Raw genomic sequence first — 19,842 nt, 5'->3', positions numbered from 1 at the left:
GTAAACTAGGCCATCTTTTGTCTCAATTCTTACTTAGCCCTTAGTCACTGAATGGGCTTTGCCTCAGACAAACTGAGACCTTAATTTAGAAAGGCCAAGGTCTCCCACTGCAACCCCAGGCCATTGTCAGTTGTCTTGACTTTTGTCTTGCCACTGGACTTTGATAACTCTGGAGGAGTGTGGTTGATGACTGTGCAACTCTGCCTCACTTAAATCCAATTCATAGGCAACTCAAGACATCATCTTCATGATGTCGTTGGTCCTCTTGGATAAGAAAGGATGAGAACATATCTATTGAGATAATTCATTTGGCAAATGTCATGTCATCTTAATTTATCTCTTGGGTTTTAGTCTAAGCTCTATTCCTTATTTCCTGCATGACTGGGTCCAAGAAAGGTCATTCATTGCCATCATTTTATTCAGGAGTATTTGTGTGTCTTGTGTCTTTGGGGTTACTGTTAATGATCATATTTCTAACCTATAGAAGTCATTTTAATGCATTTCTGTGTTTGTATTGATCTAGGAATTTCTTTTTTGTTGTTGTTGTTAGTTTGTTTTCATAGGATTTTTAGTTCCAAATTTTTCTCCCACCTTCCCTTCCCTTCCTCCTCTCCAAAATGGAAAGCAATCTGATATAGGTTATACATGTACAATCACATGTATAACATAACATGTATAACACAAACATTTCTGTATTAGTCATTAATATATCTCTTCTAGACAGTCCTAAAGGACTCATGACGAAAAGTGCTGTCCAGCTCCAGAGAAAGAACTGATTGAGTCTGACTGCACATGTAAGCACACTATTCACTTTATTTTTTATGGGGTTTTTTGCCTGCATTTTCTTTCACAACAGGACCAATATGAAAATGTTTTTCACAATTGCACGTGTATAACCTGTATCAAATTTATTGCCATCTCAGGGATGGGATAATGTGGGAGAAAGGGAGAGAATATGGAACTCAAAATTTAAAAACAGATTTTTAAAAATGTTTTTACATGTAATTAGAAAGCAAATATTATTTTAATAAAACTTCCTGTAGCCTTATTTAAATATTATCCCTTTTGACAAAGAGGGTGAAGGGAAGTGTAATTTTTTCCCACCTGAAAGTGGGTAATGAAGGATGATGGGAGATATAAGTTGCAGAAAGGAGCTGGGGTCGAGCAGGGAAGCCTGGGGATTTGGGGAGATAAGTCTGGGTAGATATTTGCCAGTGTCAGTGGTCAGTCAATTAACAATGCAGGGTGCTGCTGTCCTGAACTGAACATGATCAGGAGTAATTGGAGCCTTGTCTGGCTGGCTGATCTACTTAAAAAGAGATCTTCCTGGACAGTTTTGCTTTTTCCCTAATTATCATTGAAATTGGGACCTGGTAACTTTAATCCCTCTCCACTTATATGCCCTTCTCTACCTCATCACTGCCTGTCTTTGCTCACCCTTGGGAGTTCCCTGCTCTCTTTTTATGCTGTTTATTTACTCTCTGAGCATTTAAAATTAGTTTTGTCTCCAGGTGAATATAAGCTGATTTCCATCACATTACAAGCCAGTGTTTTCTATAAAGGAGTGAATCACAGAATGGGGGAGAGACTAAAGGAAACCCATGGATCAGTAGTCCTAGACTTACCCCCACAATTCTCTCTCTTCTTCATGGAACAATAAAATTTCTAAGTCCTTGTCTTATAGAGCATCTGCTTCCTGTCACCCTTCAGACCTTCCTTCCATATGGGAAAACTACACTTTCCATCAAGCCCCCATTTTGTATTATTGGGTTGAGGCAGTAGAGTAGAGTAGAGAGTCAGACTTAAAGCTAGGAAGACCTAGCTCCAATTCCCTGTTCTGATGCATACTGTCTGTGTCACCCCAAGCAATTCTCTAAGACTATAAAATGTATAGCAGGTGCTATACTGCATTGGTAGTTTCTTCACTGGCAGTTCCCTATATCAAATAAATCATTGTTTGATTTGGGAGAGAAAAGGATTATGGTATAGCCAATGCTGACAGATATTCTTCAGAAGGAGTTGGGTAAGCCTCTCAGTCTTCTTATATCTCCCTAGAACTTATGAATTTCCTAGACAAAATGCAAATTCTCCTTGTTCTGAGTTGTCATTGTCCCACCAATGACACCTTTGTTCTGGTGCTGACTCAAGTCCTTGATTAGTTCATATACCTGAGCTATGTATGACCTTAGACTTGGCCTTTAAAAATGGTGTTGGGGGACAGCCAGGTGGCAAAGCACCAGCCCTGGAGGAGGACCTGAGTTCAAATCTGATCTCAGACACTTGACACTTACTAGCTGTGTGACCCTGGGCAAGTCACTTAACCCTCATTGCCTCACCAAAAAAAAAAAAAATGATGTTGGATTCAGAGATCATGATGAGCATGGGGAAAAGCATAGTGAAGTTACACAGAGAAATATTTGAATGAATAAATGAATGAGTGTGTGAATGAATGAATGAGCATTTATTTGTTTGGGAGAGAGAGGCATTAGCATCCATGTGACCCTTCCAGGAGATTAACAACTAGAGAGAGAGAACAACAGACACATAAGCATATATGGAGAGTCAAAGACATGGAAAGAGAGAAGGAATCATTGCCAGACAAAAACACCAAAGGAGAGAGGGAACTGATATTAGAGGAAGACATAAAGGATTGACACAATAGGAAGCAACAATGAGAGGAAACAACCCGGACTTACTCCTTTGCTGGTATTGTGAACTATGTAGATTGTATAGGTCCCAAGAGAAGATGGGACCTACCAGAAGGAAGGTTGCTTGATTCCCAAGTTCTTTCTATGAATAGGGACCAGGAGAGAAGGAAATACCAGTCCAAGGTAGCACTATAAATCCAAATGGCAATATAGATCCTTTGGAAAAGTGGGGCCCAACAGAAGGGAGAGTTGTTTTGATGATTTATTGGCTCAGAGGCATATTCTTTATGTTTTCTGACAAATTAAATCAATCTGTCCTAAATTAGCTATTTCATTAGCCTGCTAGTTAGCTTTTTTTTTCAAATCAAAGAGAGTTTTTAATCAAGTGGTAGAGAAGCTACATTGATGACATACAATACAGCTGCTTGTAGTAATCCTACAAGATACATGATGTTGAATTTACCAAGTACTGATCTTCCAATAAAGTCAAATAACTTTTCTGAAATCACATTAATTACCATAATGTCTGCATGGGGACTTTTGGGGAATGACATAAACCAAATTCTGATGTTACCAGGAGAAATCCCAGGTAAGGGAAAAAAGACAAAGAAATTGATCAGAGATCCAAAGACAAATCCAGAGGTATAGGTGAGTCCTGGTTGTTGTGTGTGGAATGTTTTCCCAAAGAGACTGTAAGATCTCTGATGGTAAGGACCATCATTTCAGTGCCTAGCATGGTATCATATATATATATATATATATATATATATATATATATATATATATACACATACACACACATATATACATATATATATATATCATAGCTCATTCATATTTGTTTAATGAATAAAGGTAAAAATGAATAAATTCTAGTTGGGATCCAGCCTGGATTGTTTAGGCCAGTCCCAGTCATCTCCAATACATATAGCAGAACATCAAAAGGACAGATCAGATTCAAGCTGAGAGATAAATTTTCCTCAAAAGCATAGCACAGAAAGCTCTATTGTCATGCATTCCTTGAATCCATACTGGTTCAGAACTCAATTGACTTCAGTAGGTTAAAGTGATTGTTGAACTTAGCTGACTCATTATGTCCTTGGCTTAGGACCTTCCTAAGAGTAAAATAAACTGTCTAGACTGAGACGAGATGCTACATCAGTCAGAAAAGACATAACTGTTCCCCATCAAAATATATCCATTTGTCTGAGACAGATGCAAAAAGGTTTATAGTCTCCTTACTCCATCCAGTTCCTGATTGCCCACCCACTCCTTGGTACCTTAAAAATCTGATCCCTTCTTTTTTTCAGTCCTTATCCTCTTTTACTTTTCTGAAAATGTGGCATCATTGACCACACCCTCTTCCCTTATACAGTTATACAGTGCTCACTCTTTCCTTGGTTTCTGTGAAATTGTTCTCTGCTGGTTTTCCTTCTTATCTGATTGGTCCTTTTCTACCCTACCCTCCCTGCAGCCTAAGTATGGGTGCCTCTGAAGGCATCCCTTGGTACTTATGTAGCTGACTCCCAAATTATACCTTCACCCCAATTTTTTCCCTAGAGCTCCAAAGCCCTATTTCCAAGGGCCTATGAATAAGATCTCTCAGAGTGGATTTCCATCTCAAGTTCAACATATCCCTCTTACTTAATCATGAGCTTGTGTTGGTCAGGGACTATATGTTGTTTCAGCTTTGTATCCCCCAATATCCAGTACTTAATAAATATTTATTAACATGAGCTGAGTTGAACTGTTTGCACTAATGTATTTTCAATATTGATAAGCCTGGCTCTTTACCCATGACAGAAAAGTGTTAATTTAATTGTTAATATAATGATAGAAACTGTTAATACCTAATGTTACTTTCCACTCATTCTCTTAATGAGCCTAGTAATGTCATTATTTCAGTAATGTCTTTACATTCCTACTCTTAAATATTTACTCTTGATTAGGTTGAGCTGAACCACACCCTAGGTCCCCCACCCAGATTTTACCTTGTAAAGGAGCCTAGCTTAAGTTGGATCTCAGCTTCTAATGTCCTTGTCCCCTTCAGTTGGGACTCATGGCATGAAGGCAAAATAGCCAGAAAGAAATAGTTTTCCTTTCCCAAATTGTCAAGAGCCACTTAGAGTCTCATGATCAGGCCTAGCTACCTCATATTACTTCCTCCTCCACTCCTCCTAAAAATATAGGGTGGGCCAAAAGTCTCAAAATCACAAAGGGGCTTCAATATTTAATAACTCCCATTTTGTTTTTAATTTATAATACCATAGCATCATATACTATTTATATATATATATGATAAATGTGTATGTATATATGCATGAATTAAATAAAGAAGAATATTTTTCAAAAAGTTATTAAAACATCAGACCCTTTTGTGACTTTTGGCCCATACCACATAAAGAACCTTTCATGGTTCTCTTGGTTGGGAAATCCTTTGTGCTCTGAACTTCTGGGACATCCTCCAGTGTGGCAGGGTGCTTCCCTGCTATCTTGATTAAAGACCCTTTATTCTTCAACTTGTGGCTTTGATTTATTTTGGGACTTGAGACCCATAATCTTAATTTAAATATTTGTGTTTACTACCCATTTACAATATGACCTATAAAAGGAACCTTACCTATATACTGTGTCTTGGAGATAAGGAGTTCCACTGGCCCCTGGGTCTTTATAAAACAGGTGATGTTGATGGAGGTGGTAGCATCAGTAACTGGTAGAGAAAGGTTAGTGGTCACATGGTAGAGTTGATTGGTATCATCTTGGGACAGATATATAACTCCAGGATATTTTGTTGAGTTTGTAGTCTCTACTATCCAGTAAATTTCCTGAGGCTCTGGATAGCCTTCTTTAGAAGAGCAGTAAAAAGTCAACATATCTCCACTTTCTGCAGTTTTGTTAAGTTGTGTTATTTCAGGCTGACTGAAAGGAGCTAGAAACAGAATTAAGACATTAATATTTTTTTTGCTTTCATTCCAAACCTTGATGAAGCTGGGGGGTGGGGGTGGGGAATTGTCCTGAACCCAAAGAGAAGGGAAGATAGGGATTCTTAAAATAGCTTAGGGGTGGGAGGTGTAGCTAGGTGGTGCAATGGATAAAGTGCTGGCCCTGGATTCAGGAGGACCTGAGTTCAAATCCAGGTTCAGACACTTGACACTTATTACCTATGTGACTCTGAGCAAGTCACTTAACCCTCATTGCCCTGCAAAAAATAAAATAAAAACAAAAACAAAACAAAACAAAGCAAAAACATAACTTGGGATGTATATCTGATGTTGCCATGACACCAGTGCTGTATTGGAAGTTTAGAGGACATGGGTTCAAATCTTACCTCTATTACTTATCACCTATGTGACCTGAGCCTCAATTATGCCACTTGTAAAATTACCTCTAAGATCCTTTCTAGCTCTAAAACTGATCAGTAACCCCTCTTTGCTCGGTCCTTTTCAGGAATGGAAGTGAAAATAACTTTTTTGGTGGGGGAGAGGTCTAGATGTGTGATTTCACTGGGAACTCCCAATGAGAAAACTCCCTCTCTGAATGCAGGTGGACATCTATTATACAACTTCTAGTCTTAGAGAATTGTGGGAGAGAGGTGGGCGAAGAAGGAGAGACAGGATTGCAACCCACATCTTCCTGACTTTGAGGCTAGCTCTCAATCCCCTCTACTATATTGTCTCTCATGCAGCACAAACTACACAATGAGATAAAGGAGAGAATTAAGTGATATCTTTGTGGGTAGATAAATATACTTGATATATCATTATATTTATTATATTATTTATATAATAATATTTATTATATTTATATTATGATCTAGAACCCTGAGACATCACACACACACACACATACACACACACATACTACTATATCCCTAGAATTCAGATTCTTCAGGTCTAGAAATCAATAGATGACTCTGCCACCAGCAGTAATTTATCTTTGACTGTCAATATGTCAATGCTCTTTTCCATGTTTTCTTTCCCCTTTGCAAAGATTTCTTCTGGCTCTAAATTGCCGTTCAGTCACTTTCAGTGGTGTCCTACTCTTTGTGATCCCATCTGGACTTTTCTTGGCAAAGATACTGGAGTGGTTTGCCATTTCCTTCTCCAGCTCATTTTACAGATGAGGAAACTGAAGCAAACAGGATTAAGTGACTTGCACAGTGTCACACAGCTATTAAGTGTCTGAAGGTGGATTTCAAATCAAAAAGATGAGTCTTCCTGATTCCAAGTCCAGTGCTCTATCCACTGCATCACCTAGCTACCCACTTCCAGCTCTAAATGCTCAGTCCTATAAGGTAGAGATTATACCTTTCATTTCCTGGAGATACTTAGAAATATCTATAATGTCCCTCATGCTGCACAGAGCTGTATCAAAAGAAGGTCTTACTAAAAACTATTGCTGGGGCAGCTAGGTGGCGCAGTGGATAGAGCACTGGCCATGTATTCAGGAGGACCTAAGTTCAAATCCGACCTCAGACACTTGACACTTACTAGCTGTGTGACCCTGGGCAAGTCACTTAACCCCTGTAAGGGGCTAAAATTCTAGCTAGTCTGTCTAAAATATCTAATGAGTGGTTGCCAGTAAATTATAAGGTTTAGCTAGATTTAGACTTTTAAGCATTTATTAAGGATAATAAGAATTTGGTGAAGAGAAAGAAAAAGGCCTAGATTCATCTATCTATTAAAGGGAGAGCGCATTTCTAGCTCCGCTCTTCTTTTGTCCAGACCAGAGTCTAGTTTTTTCCTGATGACCACTCCAAGAAGACAAGATCTCAGAGACTTTAAATGAACAGTTTTGTTTTGTTGTTTTTCTTTTTTCCTTCTGTTATTATATATACCATTTGTAACATGTATTCTCTGCAGAGGCCCTCCCTCTGCAGGCCAGTGTCATGAGGGACCACCCCTCTGGACAAAACTTTCCTTTCTCCCTTTTCTATATTGTTATGAACATATTGTTTGCTATCATGGGGTATTATATTCTGTTATTTTTAGCTGTTTCATCGAGCAAACCATACGTGTTTTCCCAAGAAACAAAGGGGTAGAATGTGGTAAAAATTATTTGTGGTAAAAAATTATTGGAGTTTTAGCTGACTCATTTGGGAGGGGCCACACCTGGCCCACCCTGAAGTTACATATGCTACTGAGGTCAGAAGGAGAACTCTCCATAGGCAGTTTTTGAAGGACCTCCCTTTTGGGGGAGGAAGATTGAACACTCCCTGAGGGGAGACAGAGGCACTTCCGGAATGCTAGCATTCTCTCTGGCTTCTGCCTTTCTGGTGGCATGAGCAACTGTAGACTTTCCAGGTTTTGGTGAGTGAACACAGAAAACCCTAAATTCCTTTGAATTAGCTTAATTGGAAATGATTCCTTTGAATTAGTTTAATTGGAAACTATCTGGGGATTGCATAGGCTAAGTTTAGAGTTAAGAGAATTTATCTGTATTTTCTTTTTACCACTTCCTTATCTTTGATTTTTATTAATTTCACCTTTGTTGTTTAATTAATTCCCAAGTAATAAAATCTGATCCTTTTGTGGAAAAGAAGCTGTAAGGCACCTTTCTTATTGGCCTGGCAGAAATATCTAAAAGGACAGTTCAGAGAGGAGGGAGAGGGAGAAATATCTAAAAGGGCAGTTCAGAGGGAGCCTTGAACCCAAAGGTCCCTCATTATTTCTGGGACCCCAATAGTTTGGCAAATCACCCAATTAATGCTCCATATATTAAATTTTGGCTCTCATACCCCAATTGCCTCACCAAAACCAAAACAAAATGAAACAAAACAAAACAAAAAAAAAAACTATTGCTTTGCCCCCAGCTATTGATGCATAACTTCTGGTCAGGGAATCCTTTGTGCTTTTTATTCTACCTCCTGTTGCTTTCACTTTGAGTCACAAGGGGTTAATCAGTGACCTCCATCATAGGGTAGAAAGGAAGTCTTAAATCAGTCCATCGTGCTACTTGCCAGGAGCTCCAATGACATATCTGGTAGGGTGAAAGGACTGAAAATACTGTTCCAAAGGGAGCCAAAAGACCATAAAGCATCACACCAAGCTAAGTTGTTATGAATTTTCCTATTGACCAAAGTGGTATTTTGTTTATCACCTAGCCACAATTGTTTTTGTTCATTTGACTGCTCATTTCTCAAAAGCACATTCTCAGTGATTTTGTACAGCAAATGGTAAAAAGCACCATGGACTTTTGGTTTAATTGAATCCCTGAGTTCACCTCCAGTGGACTTTCCAGAGATGCCTCTGCTTCTCCTTTGCTTTCATATGCCTCCCTAGGTAGCACCCCCAAACCATAAGTGACTACTTACCAAAGACAGACAGCTGAAAAGAAAACTGATGGATGAGTACTAATCCTTTGACACTGTGGTGTTGGACAAAACATGTATATTCCCCCTGGTCCGTAATCTGAACGTTGAGGAGATATAAAATCCATGTACTCTGATCATACTTGGTGCGGTTAATGTAGCTGGGATGAACATGCATTAGCTTCTCTCTTCCACGATAGAGCTCATACAGAACATCACCTTTGTCACCTTGCCAAAATATCACTAGGTCTTCCAGGCTGATTTCTTGAGGATTCTTGAAACCACATGGCAAGTTGACAGTCTCATTGAAAACTGCCCCAACCTCTGGCTTTGTGGCCTTGACAACTAAATTGAGGGAAGGATGGACAACTAGAGAAAAAGGGAAAAAAGAAAACTCACATTCATTTATCCATAATAAATACATAGTCCAACTTCACCAGTGTCAGTGTTAGTAAATAATACCAGTACACCAGGGTTTAAATGGCAGCCTAGGTAGGGCTGTGCTGAAAAAAAAAATACCCCATGTGAGGTCAGCAGAAAGCCAGGCACAGGTGTATGCTTATCATGATACTCAGCCCAGCTGTCTTCACAGAGACCAACCCTGAGCCCAGTTCTCGATTAAGGAGGCCTTAGGACCTAAGAAAGGGAACAGTAGCAGGAGGAAGAAGGACTATGAACTAGAATCCGAAACCTTTCATAGTAATTGGCTTTATTTAGTCTCAGGAGTCTGGTTAAAGCAAAAATCTGCGTTTGGGGAATTTATAGGAAACTGGTACTTGGAAAGCTGATAAAAACAAGAACTTTACCATTACTTGTTGAAGCAAATAGGCAGGGGAAAAAAAGCCTCCATATACTCAATATGGTAATATAAACAGGAAAGAGGTTTGTTCATATAGATGCAAGAAACCCAGCACAAAGGGAAGGGGATTGTGTTAGGTAGGAAACATGCTAGAAGAATTAGGGTTCAAGTATTAAAATTATATGCCCTAACATGAATTTGGCTGAGAACAGGTATTGGTGCCAGATGGGGCGGGGGGAGTGGTGCTGATCCCAGGAAACTTCTCTATCATATCTGGGTCTGATTCCTAATTCTGAATTAGGGCCATTTATAAAGACAAGGTTTGGGTGAGTTGGGGGCTAGGGGGAATTTCTTTATTGCAATCAGAAACTGGGAAAGGGTATGAATTGATAATCAGAGGCCCAGGAGGGGAGTGAGTCAGACCACAGCAGGTGGTGAGGAGTTTAATTTAAGCAGAAGCTTCCACCATTCACCACCTGACCCAGCGTTATCAAAGATCAGAACAGTGGAAAAGTACAACCTTGTCTTGTTTTTGCCTGTACACTTTATGGGAATCAGGACCACTTAGCCTAAATGTACCCATTGTTGTCCTATTTTGATAACAATAAACATGAAACATTATAAAATTTACAATTATCACATCATTATTTTAAAAACTTTTTTTTTAATTTTAAGGGTAAAAATGGAAGGGGGTGCAAATCCAAGATCAAACTAGGAAATGCCACATTACCTGCTCTAATGGGGAGGAAATAGGCATCAGAATCCCAAAAAGCCAGAACTGAGAGTTGAGTTCAAAGCCAAAGCTTTATATGTCATTACTGTGTCAAAAGCAAGTCTCAAGTCTGGGGCAGGGAGGAGCTACCTGTGAATTAGAGCTGTTGTGCTGCCAACAAGTCCTTGACCAGCTAAAGATTATAATCACAGGGTAGGAAGCTGACAGAGAACTTGAAAGGGAGACAATACTCCACATCTGCTTAGGACACATTTCTGCAGAGATGGAGGTTACAAAAAAAAAATTGTGCTCTCTTCACCCACCCCATAAAACATCATTGCAAAACCAATTCTCTGAAAGATAGAGCATTAGGAAACTCATGTTCAGTTTCAGGAAACTAACTATAAAAATAGACCTCTGGGCCATTGCACACAGAGGTTGTCACCCATAATTAAAAGATGCTCCCCCACCTCACATTCCTTTTTGTGAGATCCCTGGCTTCCTTCAAAGCACAGTTCATTTTCCACCTCCTATGTGAGACCTTCCTAATCCCCATTCCCACCCTGCCAACCCCCAGTTATTAGCACTCTTTCCCCATTAAATCTTAAAATTTAACTTGTTGACTTACTTGTACACATGTCCTATCTCTCCAATATAACATAAGCACCTTCAGCAAAGAGATGGTTCTTTTTTTTGTCTGTAAACTCAATGCCTGGAATGCCACGGGCACTTTGTTAATGTCTTTTGAATTGTATCAGGAATTATGTTGGGACTAATGATAATTATGTGAGACTAATGATTACTTTGAGACTAAAGGTTCTTTTATTTGCTTGTTCTTTAAAAAATGGCGGTCAATCTAGGTATATTGGGTGCCATGGAGATTTTTTTTCTTAGGTTTGCTGGTGGGGAAATATTAGCCAGGAGAAGTAGAAGTCCCTTCAAAAGATCCCTAAAACTTTTGTTTTATGAAAGTCTTTATGGGGCAGCTAGATGGAACAGTACCAGCCCTGGATTCAGGAAGACCTGAGTTCAAATCTGACCTCAGACATTTAAAACTTACTAGCAGTGTGACTCTGGGCAAGTCACTTAACCCTCATTGCCCCATTCTCCCCTCACCCCACCCCACCCCCCAAAAAGGAAGAAAGAAAGAAAGAAGGAAGGAAGGAAAGAAAGAAAGTCTTTGGCACAAAGGTTCCAAACAAGTCAAAGGTAACAGGCGCCTCAATCATGCCAAGGCAAATAGAGTCTGTTACTACACTCTGTTTTGGAAACTACTAAGGATGCATGTATGGTGTATTGAAAGAGAATTAAACCAGGATTCTAACCCACTAGCATATTGTATGAGTTTGGGAAGAGTAACTTCTTTCTGGGCCTCAGTTTTCTCATCTGTAAAGTATGGGGAGGTTATACTCGATGATCTCTGAGTTTCCTTTCAGCTCTCAGTCCTATGTTTTATAATACTAATAGTTGGCATTTATATGTCTTGATGCTTCTACCTTCTCAATATATCTCACATCTGTCTCCCTTCCCAAAGCCACCACTCTGATCCAGGACTTTATCACCTCTTGCCTGGACTATTGTAGTAGCTTCTTACATGGGCTCATTGTTTCAAGTCTCAGCTTTCTGCAATCCATTCTCCTTTTATCTCCACCTCTTGGAAACCCCTCAATTCAAGTGTTGTCTCTTTCAACAGGCCTTTTTATAATGAGCCCAATGGGGATAAAAGGAGAATCTTCCAGGCTTTTGGGTGGGAACAATCCATATAAAAGCATGGAAATAGAAGATGAAATGTTGTGTATAGGAAACAGCAAATAGGCCAATTTGTTTGGGGTTTAGAGTACTCAGGAGGTGGGGGTATGGTATGTAATGCACAATCAAACCTGGAAAGATAAAATGAAGACAGATTGTGAAGGGCTTTTGATGCCAATTAGAATAGTTTTCATTTTATTCCCGAGACAATGAGGAGCCACCAAAGCTCTTTGAACAGCTGAGTAACACTTGGGATTATCTCTTTGGTAGTGGAGTGGAGAATGGATTGGAGAAAGCTGAAGAAGCTACTGCAATAGTCCAGGCAAGAGGTGAATGAATTGAATACATGAATGAGCTATTTTGAGGTAGGCTATTTGCCTAAATGTAAAACCTTTTAATATCTGGCTGCTCTAACACTAGCAGATGCAGTGCTTCCTGTGTGAAGTTAAGACTTCTCTCTAAGGAGAGTTTCTCTGTAACCTGGTGAGTTAAGAGTAGTGGGAATTCCCGAAACATCCTCCACAAACCTTCATAGCTCCTCCATTCCATATCCAAAATTAAAACAGGTCTCTGAGAAATCCTTTCTAGGGATATTTTATTACTACTACCACTACCACCACCACCACCAATAACAATTTCTATAATGTTCTGAGGTTTACAAAGCACTTTTAAAAACAAAAACCCCATAAAAGAGGTAGTAAAAATTAATACTATTTCCATTTAACAGATAAAGTTAAATGACTTGCCAAAGGTCACACAGCTAGTCAGCTGTGAAGCTCAGATTCAAAACCTAGGTCTTCAGAGTCCAAGTTCAGTGCTTTTTTTTACCAAATGAAGTATATACCTGGACTTCTCTAGATTTCCAATATTTTGTAATTTTCTAAGACACAGAGATCAGAGCTGAATTTTTATGGCAAAAGAGTCTCTATACTCTTTCCTTTTTCCCTTTCCCATTTTTTTCTTTTCAGGTATGAAGTGCTGGAAGAGTCAAATTACAATGGCTATCTGTTATTTCCATAATTGGGTTATTAGTAGTAGTAGTAGTAGTAGTAGTAGTTTTCAAAGGGATCACAGAATGAGAGAAAATTGGGACTAGAATGAGTTTTGCCATACAATTATATCTCTGCAATCAAATGAATTATTCAGTCCTTGATTTGGGGTAGTGATTTTCTAGGCCAATTGCAACTCCTTTCTTTCTTTGGCTTTTAGCCTATTGGGCATTTTGTTGTTTGTTGGCACCTCTCCCAGAGGGTGAGCAACAACAAGAAAGTCAATTCAAGTCAGGTGCTTACTCTTTTTTGGTTAGATCTAACTTTGTTTTGTTTTGCTGGGGCAATGAGGGTTAAGTGACTTGCCTAGGGTCACACAGCTACTAAGTGTCAAGTGTTTGAGGCTGGTTTTGAACTCAGGTCCTCCTGAATCCAGGGCTGGTGCTTTATCCACTGCACCACCTAGTTGTCCCCAATAATTTTTTTAAAAAAGCAAAACATCTGGTTTAGGGAGGAGATTATGGAAATTATCATATGAGGTAATGGTTTTCAGCTATGATTTCTCTGGTTCACTGGATGGAAGTAAGAGAGTTTGTGGCAAAAAAAGATGTTTCAGGGGCAGCTAGGTGGCACAGTGGATAGAACACCAGCCCTGGAGTCAGGAGTGTCTGAGTTCAAATCTGGCCTCAGACACTTAACACTTACTAGCTGTGTGACCCTGGGCAAGTCACTTAAACCCTAATTGCCTCACTAAAAAAAAAAAAAGTTTCAGTTTCCAGATAGCCTAGTATAATGCCTCCTTCCTGCTCTACTGCCATGGATCTTCTAATGTATTGAAGTGGTTTAGGGGTCAGTCCATTCATTGGCATAGCAAAATCAAAGAGACAGGAAATATGTACAAATTACAGTTTGGGAGTGTTATGCAAAATTTAATTATCTACCTACAAATGAGATGGTTGATGAGTATTTAAACCATCTGGATTTGATGGATCTGCCTTATTATCCAAAACAATTTTATGAAATCTTGGATTAACAAGATCAAAAAGCACTCCAACTGAACTCCAAATTGAGCCCAGACAATATACAAGTGAGTGTCAGGCAAACCCCAGAGTTGTTTGGGTGTTACATATCATTTGTCTCTCCAAATGTCTGGGAAGTTTATAGCTAGCAGATAAGTTCCTATCTACTGACTTCTTTATCCAGGATAATTGGTAGATTTTATGGTTATCTAATGAACATCTTCATCTGCTTGTAAAAATATCTGGGTATCCTTATCCTTGACAACCTCTTTTGAATCATATGTTTTATTTTCAAGTTATCAAACTGATTTGTAATTCCTATATTCTTGTTATGTAGTGTTTGCTTTTAAGTTGAACTTTCCAACTGATTTGTATTATGTCTCTATGGCTTAGTAAGGAGGAGGATGTTTATAATACCCAGACTTGAAAGAGTCAGCAAAATGATGCCAAAAAACTTAGAAAATTAACATATTCTTACCCCAAAGCATGAGTATCAGCAAAGGGAGTCTTTCCATAGAGCTGTCATCAGGGAAAGGAAAATGAGAATCCGTCAGAAACTAAACATTGAATATGCATCTACATTAAAGAATCAAAAGAGGGAGCTTGGAGTCCTTTGGATTATGAGGCCTGCTTATTGGTTTCTTATTGAGTTCACTTGACTGAACCAAGTAAAATGCCATACAGAACATTATAAACTCATAACCTTTAGCAGTAGTAAACTTCCCATTACTATTAAATCGTCAAGAGATCACAGGAGAACTATTTTTCAGTGATGTTATTTAAAGAATTCATGTTCAGTACCAGCCAACTCCACCAGTTTGGGGTCTTTCCCAATACCAACACTAGTCTGTTAGGCAATAATGATAATGATTGGGATTTTGTTTTTTTTCTTGGGGAAATATCTCAATCTGTCTTTTCATCAACATAGATAATTCCCAGTGTGAAAACTCCCTCCACCAAAGCAGATTGGCAGCTTGCGTATAACAAAGCTGTCTAGGGTACTTAGATTTTAAATGCCTTGTTCATGGTCATGCAGCTAAGATGTATCAGAGATCTCTCCATTAACATTGTTATTAAGTCTTGTTTTAATAAAGTACTCTTCGATACCTCATTGCTACATAAAGATGATTTGGGGTGCTTAAAGGCTCTGTCAACAGACCTCAATTGCTAGAGGGTCCTACCAAGCTGGAAATATTAGGAAAATACAGAAAGGGGACTTACTCCATGTTGCTTATCCAAGGATCAATTTAACTGGGTTCAAATGAAGTGATGAATTTTTTCAGCCAATAGAAATCCATGAAGAACTGTCTGCTTCAGCGCAGAAGGAACACCTGCTCAGAGATGAAATTGCAGATACTTAAAGCTAAAATAATAAAACAATCTTTATAATAGATAATTTTATAAAGCACTTTAAGGTTTGCCAAGCATTTTACACATATTATCTCATCTTTCTAAAAACAATGAGAGTTAAGTTCTATTATTATCTTCATTTCACAGGTATGGAAACAGACTGAGTGGCTAAATGATTTGCCCAGGATCACAAAGCTCATAGGTCTCTGAGGAAGAATTTGAACATAGGTCTTAACTAACTTCAAGTCCAGGTTCTATTGACTGTACCAACAAGCTGCCAAATATAACACTACTAATGATAATAACTACAGTAACAACAGTAATTAATATCATTATCATCTCATTCTTCGTGGAGCATAAAGCTTTCAAAGTATAGAGACCCAACCAAGAGGGTCAAAATCATGTGGGAAAAAAATGAGGTATGCAAAAATCCCTATTGTCCTGTCTTCTACTGGAGTTGTAAATAAAATGCTTCCAGTGACCTTGAAGAGGATGCTCTTATATCCTGACCCTTTTATTAAACCATGAAAAATCAGTGATTCTATGCTCCTATAAAATAGTTCATAGAACCCTAAATATACAGGAATAATAGCAAACAAGCTACTTGCCCCAGCATGGTTTCTATCTGAACCCCATTAAAAACTAAGTGAGGAGATGGTGGTGGTGGTGATGATAATGATGGTGGTGGTGATGGTGATGGTGATGGAAGATACTTTATTTCAGGAAGAAAGACCTAGATTCAGAGCTTGCCTCCCATGAATACACATTGTGTGTGACCTTGGGCAAGTCACTGAATTCCTCAGCCCCTAGGTAACCTTCTAAGACACTATGGTACAAAGTAGTGACCAATCTCTATATGTATAAAATCACAAATCCAATAATCCTACCCCTCCAAAAGTAAAGAGTGTTTGGGGGAGTGATAGCAAACCCAACTGGATATAAAGAGACTCCATTATGGAGGGCTAGGACAATGTAGCAGAGGAATTTAGAGTTTATTTGGTACGGAAACCATCTGGTAGTGGAAGGATCATTTCATTTTGAAGTTAGAGGACCTGAGTTTGCTACTCACTTACATTGTGACATTGGGCAAATCACTTGACACTGCAATTTCCTCATCTGAAAAATGAGAGAGTTAGACTAAAAGATATCATCAGTTCTAAGCTGCTCTAATGATCAAAGTTTGATATGGTTAAGGGAGTACACTGGATTGCAGTCAGGGGACTAAAGAGGGATGGAAGAATAAGGCAGACACTAAAGAAGAAGGAAAGAAATTATAGGACCTGGTGACTGACTGAATATTCATTTCTGTTATCATTTATTAAGTGCTTACTATATACATGGCCCTGAACTAGGTACAGAGGGTATAAAAATGCAAAAAAGGACCCTCATCCTTTTTCTGGTCCATTCTCTAGTCATTAGCAAAACAAACTTCAACTTTGGAGGTTGAATCCTGAAGGGGGATTACAAAGGAAAAAACCCAACAAAACAAGACTGTAAATTAAGGGAGGTGTACCCATCAATTAAGGAATGGCTGAAGAAATTGTGCTAAATAAGTGTGATAGAATATTTGTTGTAGCCTAAGAGAAAATGAAAGATGTTTTCAGAGAATCTCAGACATCTAAGTTGGCATAGAGGAAAGTGAAAAGAAATAGGAAAAACTGTTTAAACAATAACAAGATAAAGAAAAACAACTTTGAAAGACTTAACTCTGATCATAGCAAAGAAAAACCACGTCCACAAAGGACCTATAAAACACATTATCTATCTCTTGACAGAGATATGAGGGACTCAAAGAAGAGGAAGACGTGTACCTTTGGACTTGGCCCTTATGTGAATTTGTTTTGTTTCACTATGCTCATTGGCTACAAGTTTTTTTTTTTTCTCATTTCAAAATTGGGAGTAGGGGACTAGCAATGGTGGTACCTCTCCCTCAGAAAAAAAGAAAGAAAGAAAGAAAGAAAAGAAAAGAGGGACATAGAAACATCTTTTAAAATATACAGAAGAATTTCCCCAAAGGCTATAAAACTGTGAATACCCTTAAACTCAGCAATGTCACTACCGGGTCTATATCCCAAAGAGATCAAAGAAAAAGGTAAAGGGCCTATATGTAAAAAAAATATTGATAGGCACTCTTTTGGGGTGGCAAAGAATTGGAAATTGAGGAGACGTCCATCAATTGGGGAATGGCTGAACAAGTTGTGGTATATGACTGTGATGGAATACTATTGTGCTATAAAAAAAGGGCAAGCGGGGTGCTTTCAGAAAAATCTGGGAAGACTAACATGAGCTGATGCAAAATGAAGTCAGCAGAATAATCTAAGACAATTCTAAAGAACTTATGATGAAAAATGCCATACACCTCCAGTGAAAAAACTACTGGAGTCTGAATATAAGTCAAAGCATACTTTTTTTTACTATTCTTGGGTTTTTGGTCAGCATTTTCTGCATGACTAATATGGAAATGTTTTACATGATCACAAATATTTTGACTATATCAAAGTGTTTGCCTTCTGAAGGAAGGGGAGGACTGAAAGGAAGAGAGAGAATGTGAAACTCAAAAATTTTTTTAAATGGGTGTTAAAAATTTTTGTTTATATGTAATTGAGAAAAAATAACATAAAAATTAAATGTAAAAAATACACAGAAGAGAAAAGAAAGAAGTTCAGAAAGAAGCTTAGATAAACTGGACATTATGGGAAGTATCCTGTTGAATTTATTATATATATGCATATTTAAAATCAAGCTGTATGGAGTAGAGATTCACTGTTTTATACTGTCTTCTTTTATGATCCATTTTGAAGATGGAAATGCTCACTTCTTTTGTTTGCACTTATTAAGTTGGAATGTTTAGAAGATAAGGGGGTAAAAGAAATATTCCCTGCTTTCAGTGCCATTACAATATGCTTTGGGGATAAACTTTGTGCACAAATAATTAAGGAATATCTGAGTGGCCTGAAGGAATTAGAAAAGGTGCCATTGCTTGTAGTTGGCAGGATCAGGGAAGTCTTCATGGAAAGGACAGTATTTGATTAGCTCCTTGAAGATAGATTTCAACAGAAAGATGGAAGAAATCCGTTCTACACATGTGTGATGGCAGAAAAAGTTGCAGAGGCATGATGAACTATGAGAGATAGTATTCAATTCGGTTTGGCTAAAGGTGAGCATGGTCAAAAGGCCCACTGGAAAGCCTTGAATATCAGGCTTAGGAATCTACATTTTCTTTTTTAAGCAATGAGGAACTGTGGAAGGGTGTTTTTGTTTCCTTGTTTTGTTTTGCTTTGTTTTGTTTTGGAAGCAGAGAAGTAGCCTGCTGAAACTATGTATTAGGAATAGTACTTTGGTATTGGTATGAAGCACTAATTGAAGATGGAGGAAGGAGTTGAAAGCTAAGGATTAGATTGGAAGGTGACTATTCCACCTTCTTTCTTTCTTTCTTTTTTTTTTTTTTGGTGAGGCAATTGGGGTTAAGTGACTTGCCCAGGGTCACACAGCTAGTGAGTGTCAAGTGTCTGAGGTCAAATTTGAACTCAGGTCCTCCTGAATCCAGGGCCAGTGCTGTATCCACTGTGCCACCTAGCTGCCCAAAAATACAGAACGCTTCACGAATTTGCGTGTCATCCTTGCGCAGGGGCCATGCTAATCTTCTCTGAATTGTTCCAATTTTAGTATATGTGCTGCCGAAGCGAGCACTCCACCTTATTTCTAATTCTGATGCAAGCAAAACTTTCCCTGTGTTCTGTGTTCTGTTCTCTGGGTCACTGGCCAAGTTGTAGCTTTGATTCCATTTCCTAGTCCTAGAGCTTTGGACCTGAAGTCAGAAGACAGGATTTTTAATACAGCCTCAGACCCTTACTAGCCGGGTGGCCCAGAGTGAGTCACCTCACCTCTGCCTGCCTCAGTTTCTTCATCTGTAAAATGGGGATATTCATAGTACTGACCCCCCCAAGATTGTTGTGAGAATCAAATTATTTAATATTTGCAAAGCATTTTGCAAATCTTAAGGCATTTTAATGTACATAAATGCTAGCTATAATTTATTATTGTTGTTGTTGTTGTTAGCTATTATCTATCCGAACTCTTAGCTCAGGTTCAACTGTATTCTTGGCTTGGTTTCCCAAACTTCTATGAAGCAAGTCTCTTGTGGCCTCTTGCTCCCAGAGACTTCCTTGTACAGACTTGCTTCTCTTTTTTGTCTCTCCATCCCAGCTTTCCCAATCACTGAGAGTATTAGCACTTAGCAACATAAATTACACAGTCTAAGCATTT

General features: G+C 38.6%; 1 protein-coding gene and 1 non-coding gene across 2 annotated transcripts in view; both read right to left on the bottom strand.

Annotated features, from left to right (window-relative positions):
* CD86 (CD86 molecule) overlaps positions 1 to 11,107 on the bottom strand; it is a 66,802-nt gene extending 55,695 nt beyond the window's left edge. Inside the window, exons 1-3 of the mRNA XM_043993505.1 lie at positions 11,098 to 11,107; positions 8,962 to 9,327; positions 5,269 to 5,577 (exon numbers count right to left, since the gene is read on the bottom strand). Of these exons, the coding sequence (XP_043849440.1) occupies positions 5,269 to 5,577; positions 8,962 to 9,327; positions 11,098 to 11,107 (685 nt within the window). The remainder of the gene's footprint in view (positions 1 to 5,268; positions 5,578 to 8,961; positions 9,328 to 11,097) is intronic.
* An 8,052-nt stretch (positions 11,108 to 19,159) lies between these two features.
* LOC122752073 lies at positions 19,160 to 19,266 on the bottom strand. Its single transcript, XR_006355875.1, has one exon. It is a non-coding gene; the product is annotated as a U6 spliceosomal RNA (small nuclear RNA).
* Between the last annotated feature and the right edge of the window lie 576 nt (positions 19,267 to 19,842).

The sequence above is a fragment of the Dromiciops gliroides genome, chromosome 3 (assembly GCF_019393635.1).
Source record: "Dromiciops gliroides isolate mDroGli1 chromosome 3, mDroGli1.pri, whole genome shotgun sequence".
In the NCBI taxonomy this organism is placed as follows: domain Eukaryota; kingdom Metazoa; phylum Chordata; class Mammalia; order Microbiotheria; family Microbiotheriidae; genus Dromiciops; species Dromiciops gliroides.
The sequence above is the reverse complement of the archived record's forward strand: the minus strand, read 5'-3'. Positions and strand labels throughout refer to the sequence as shown.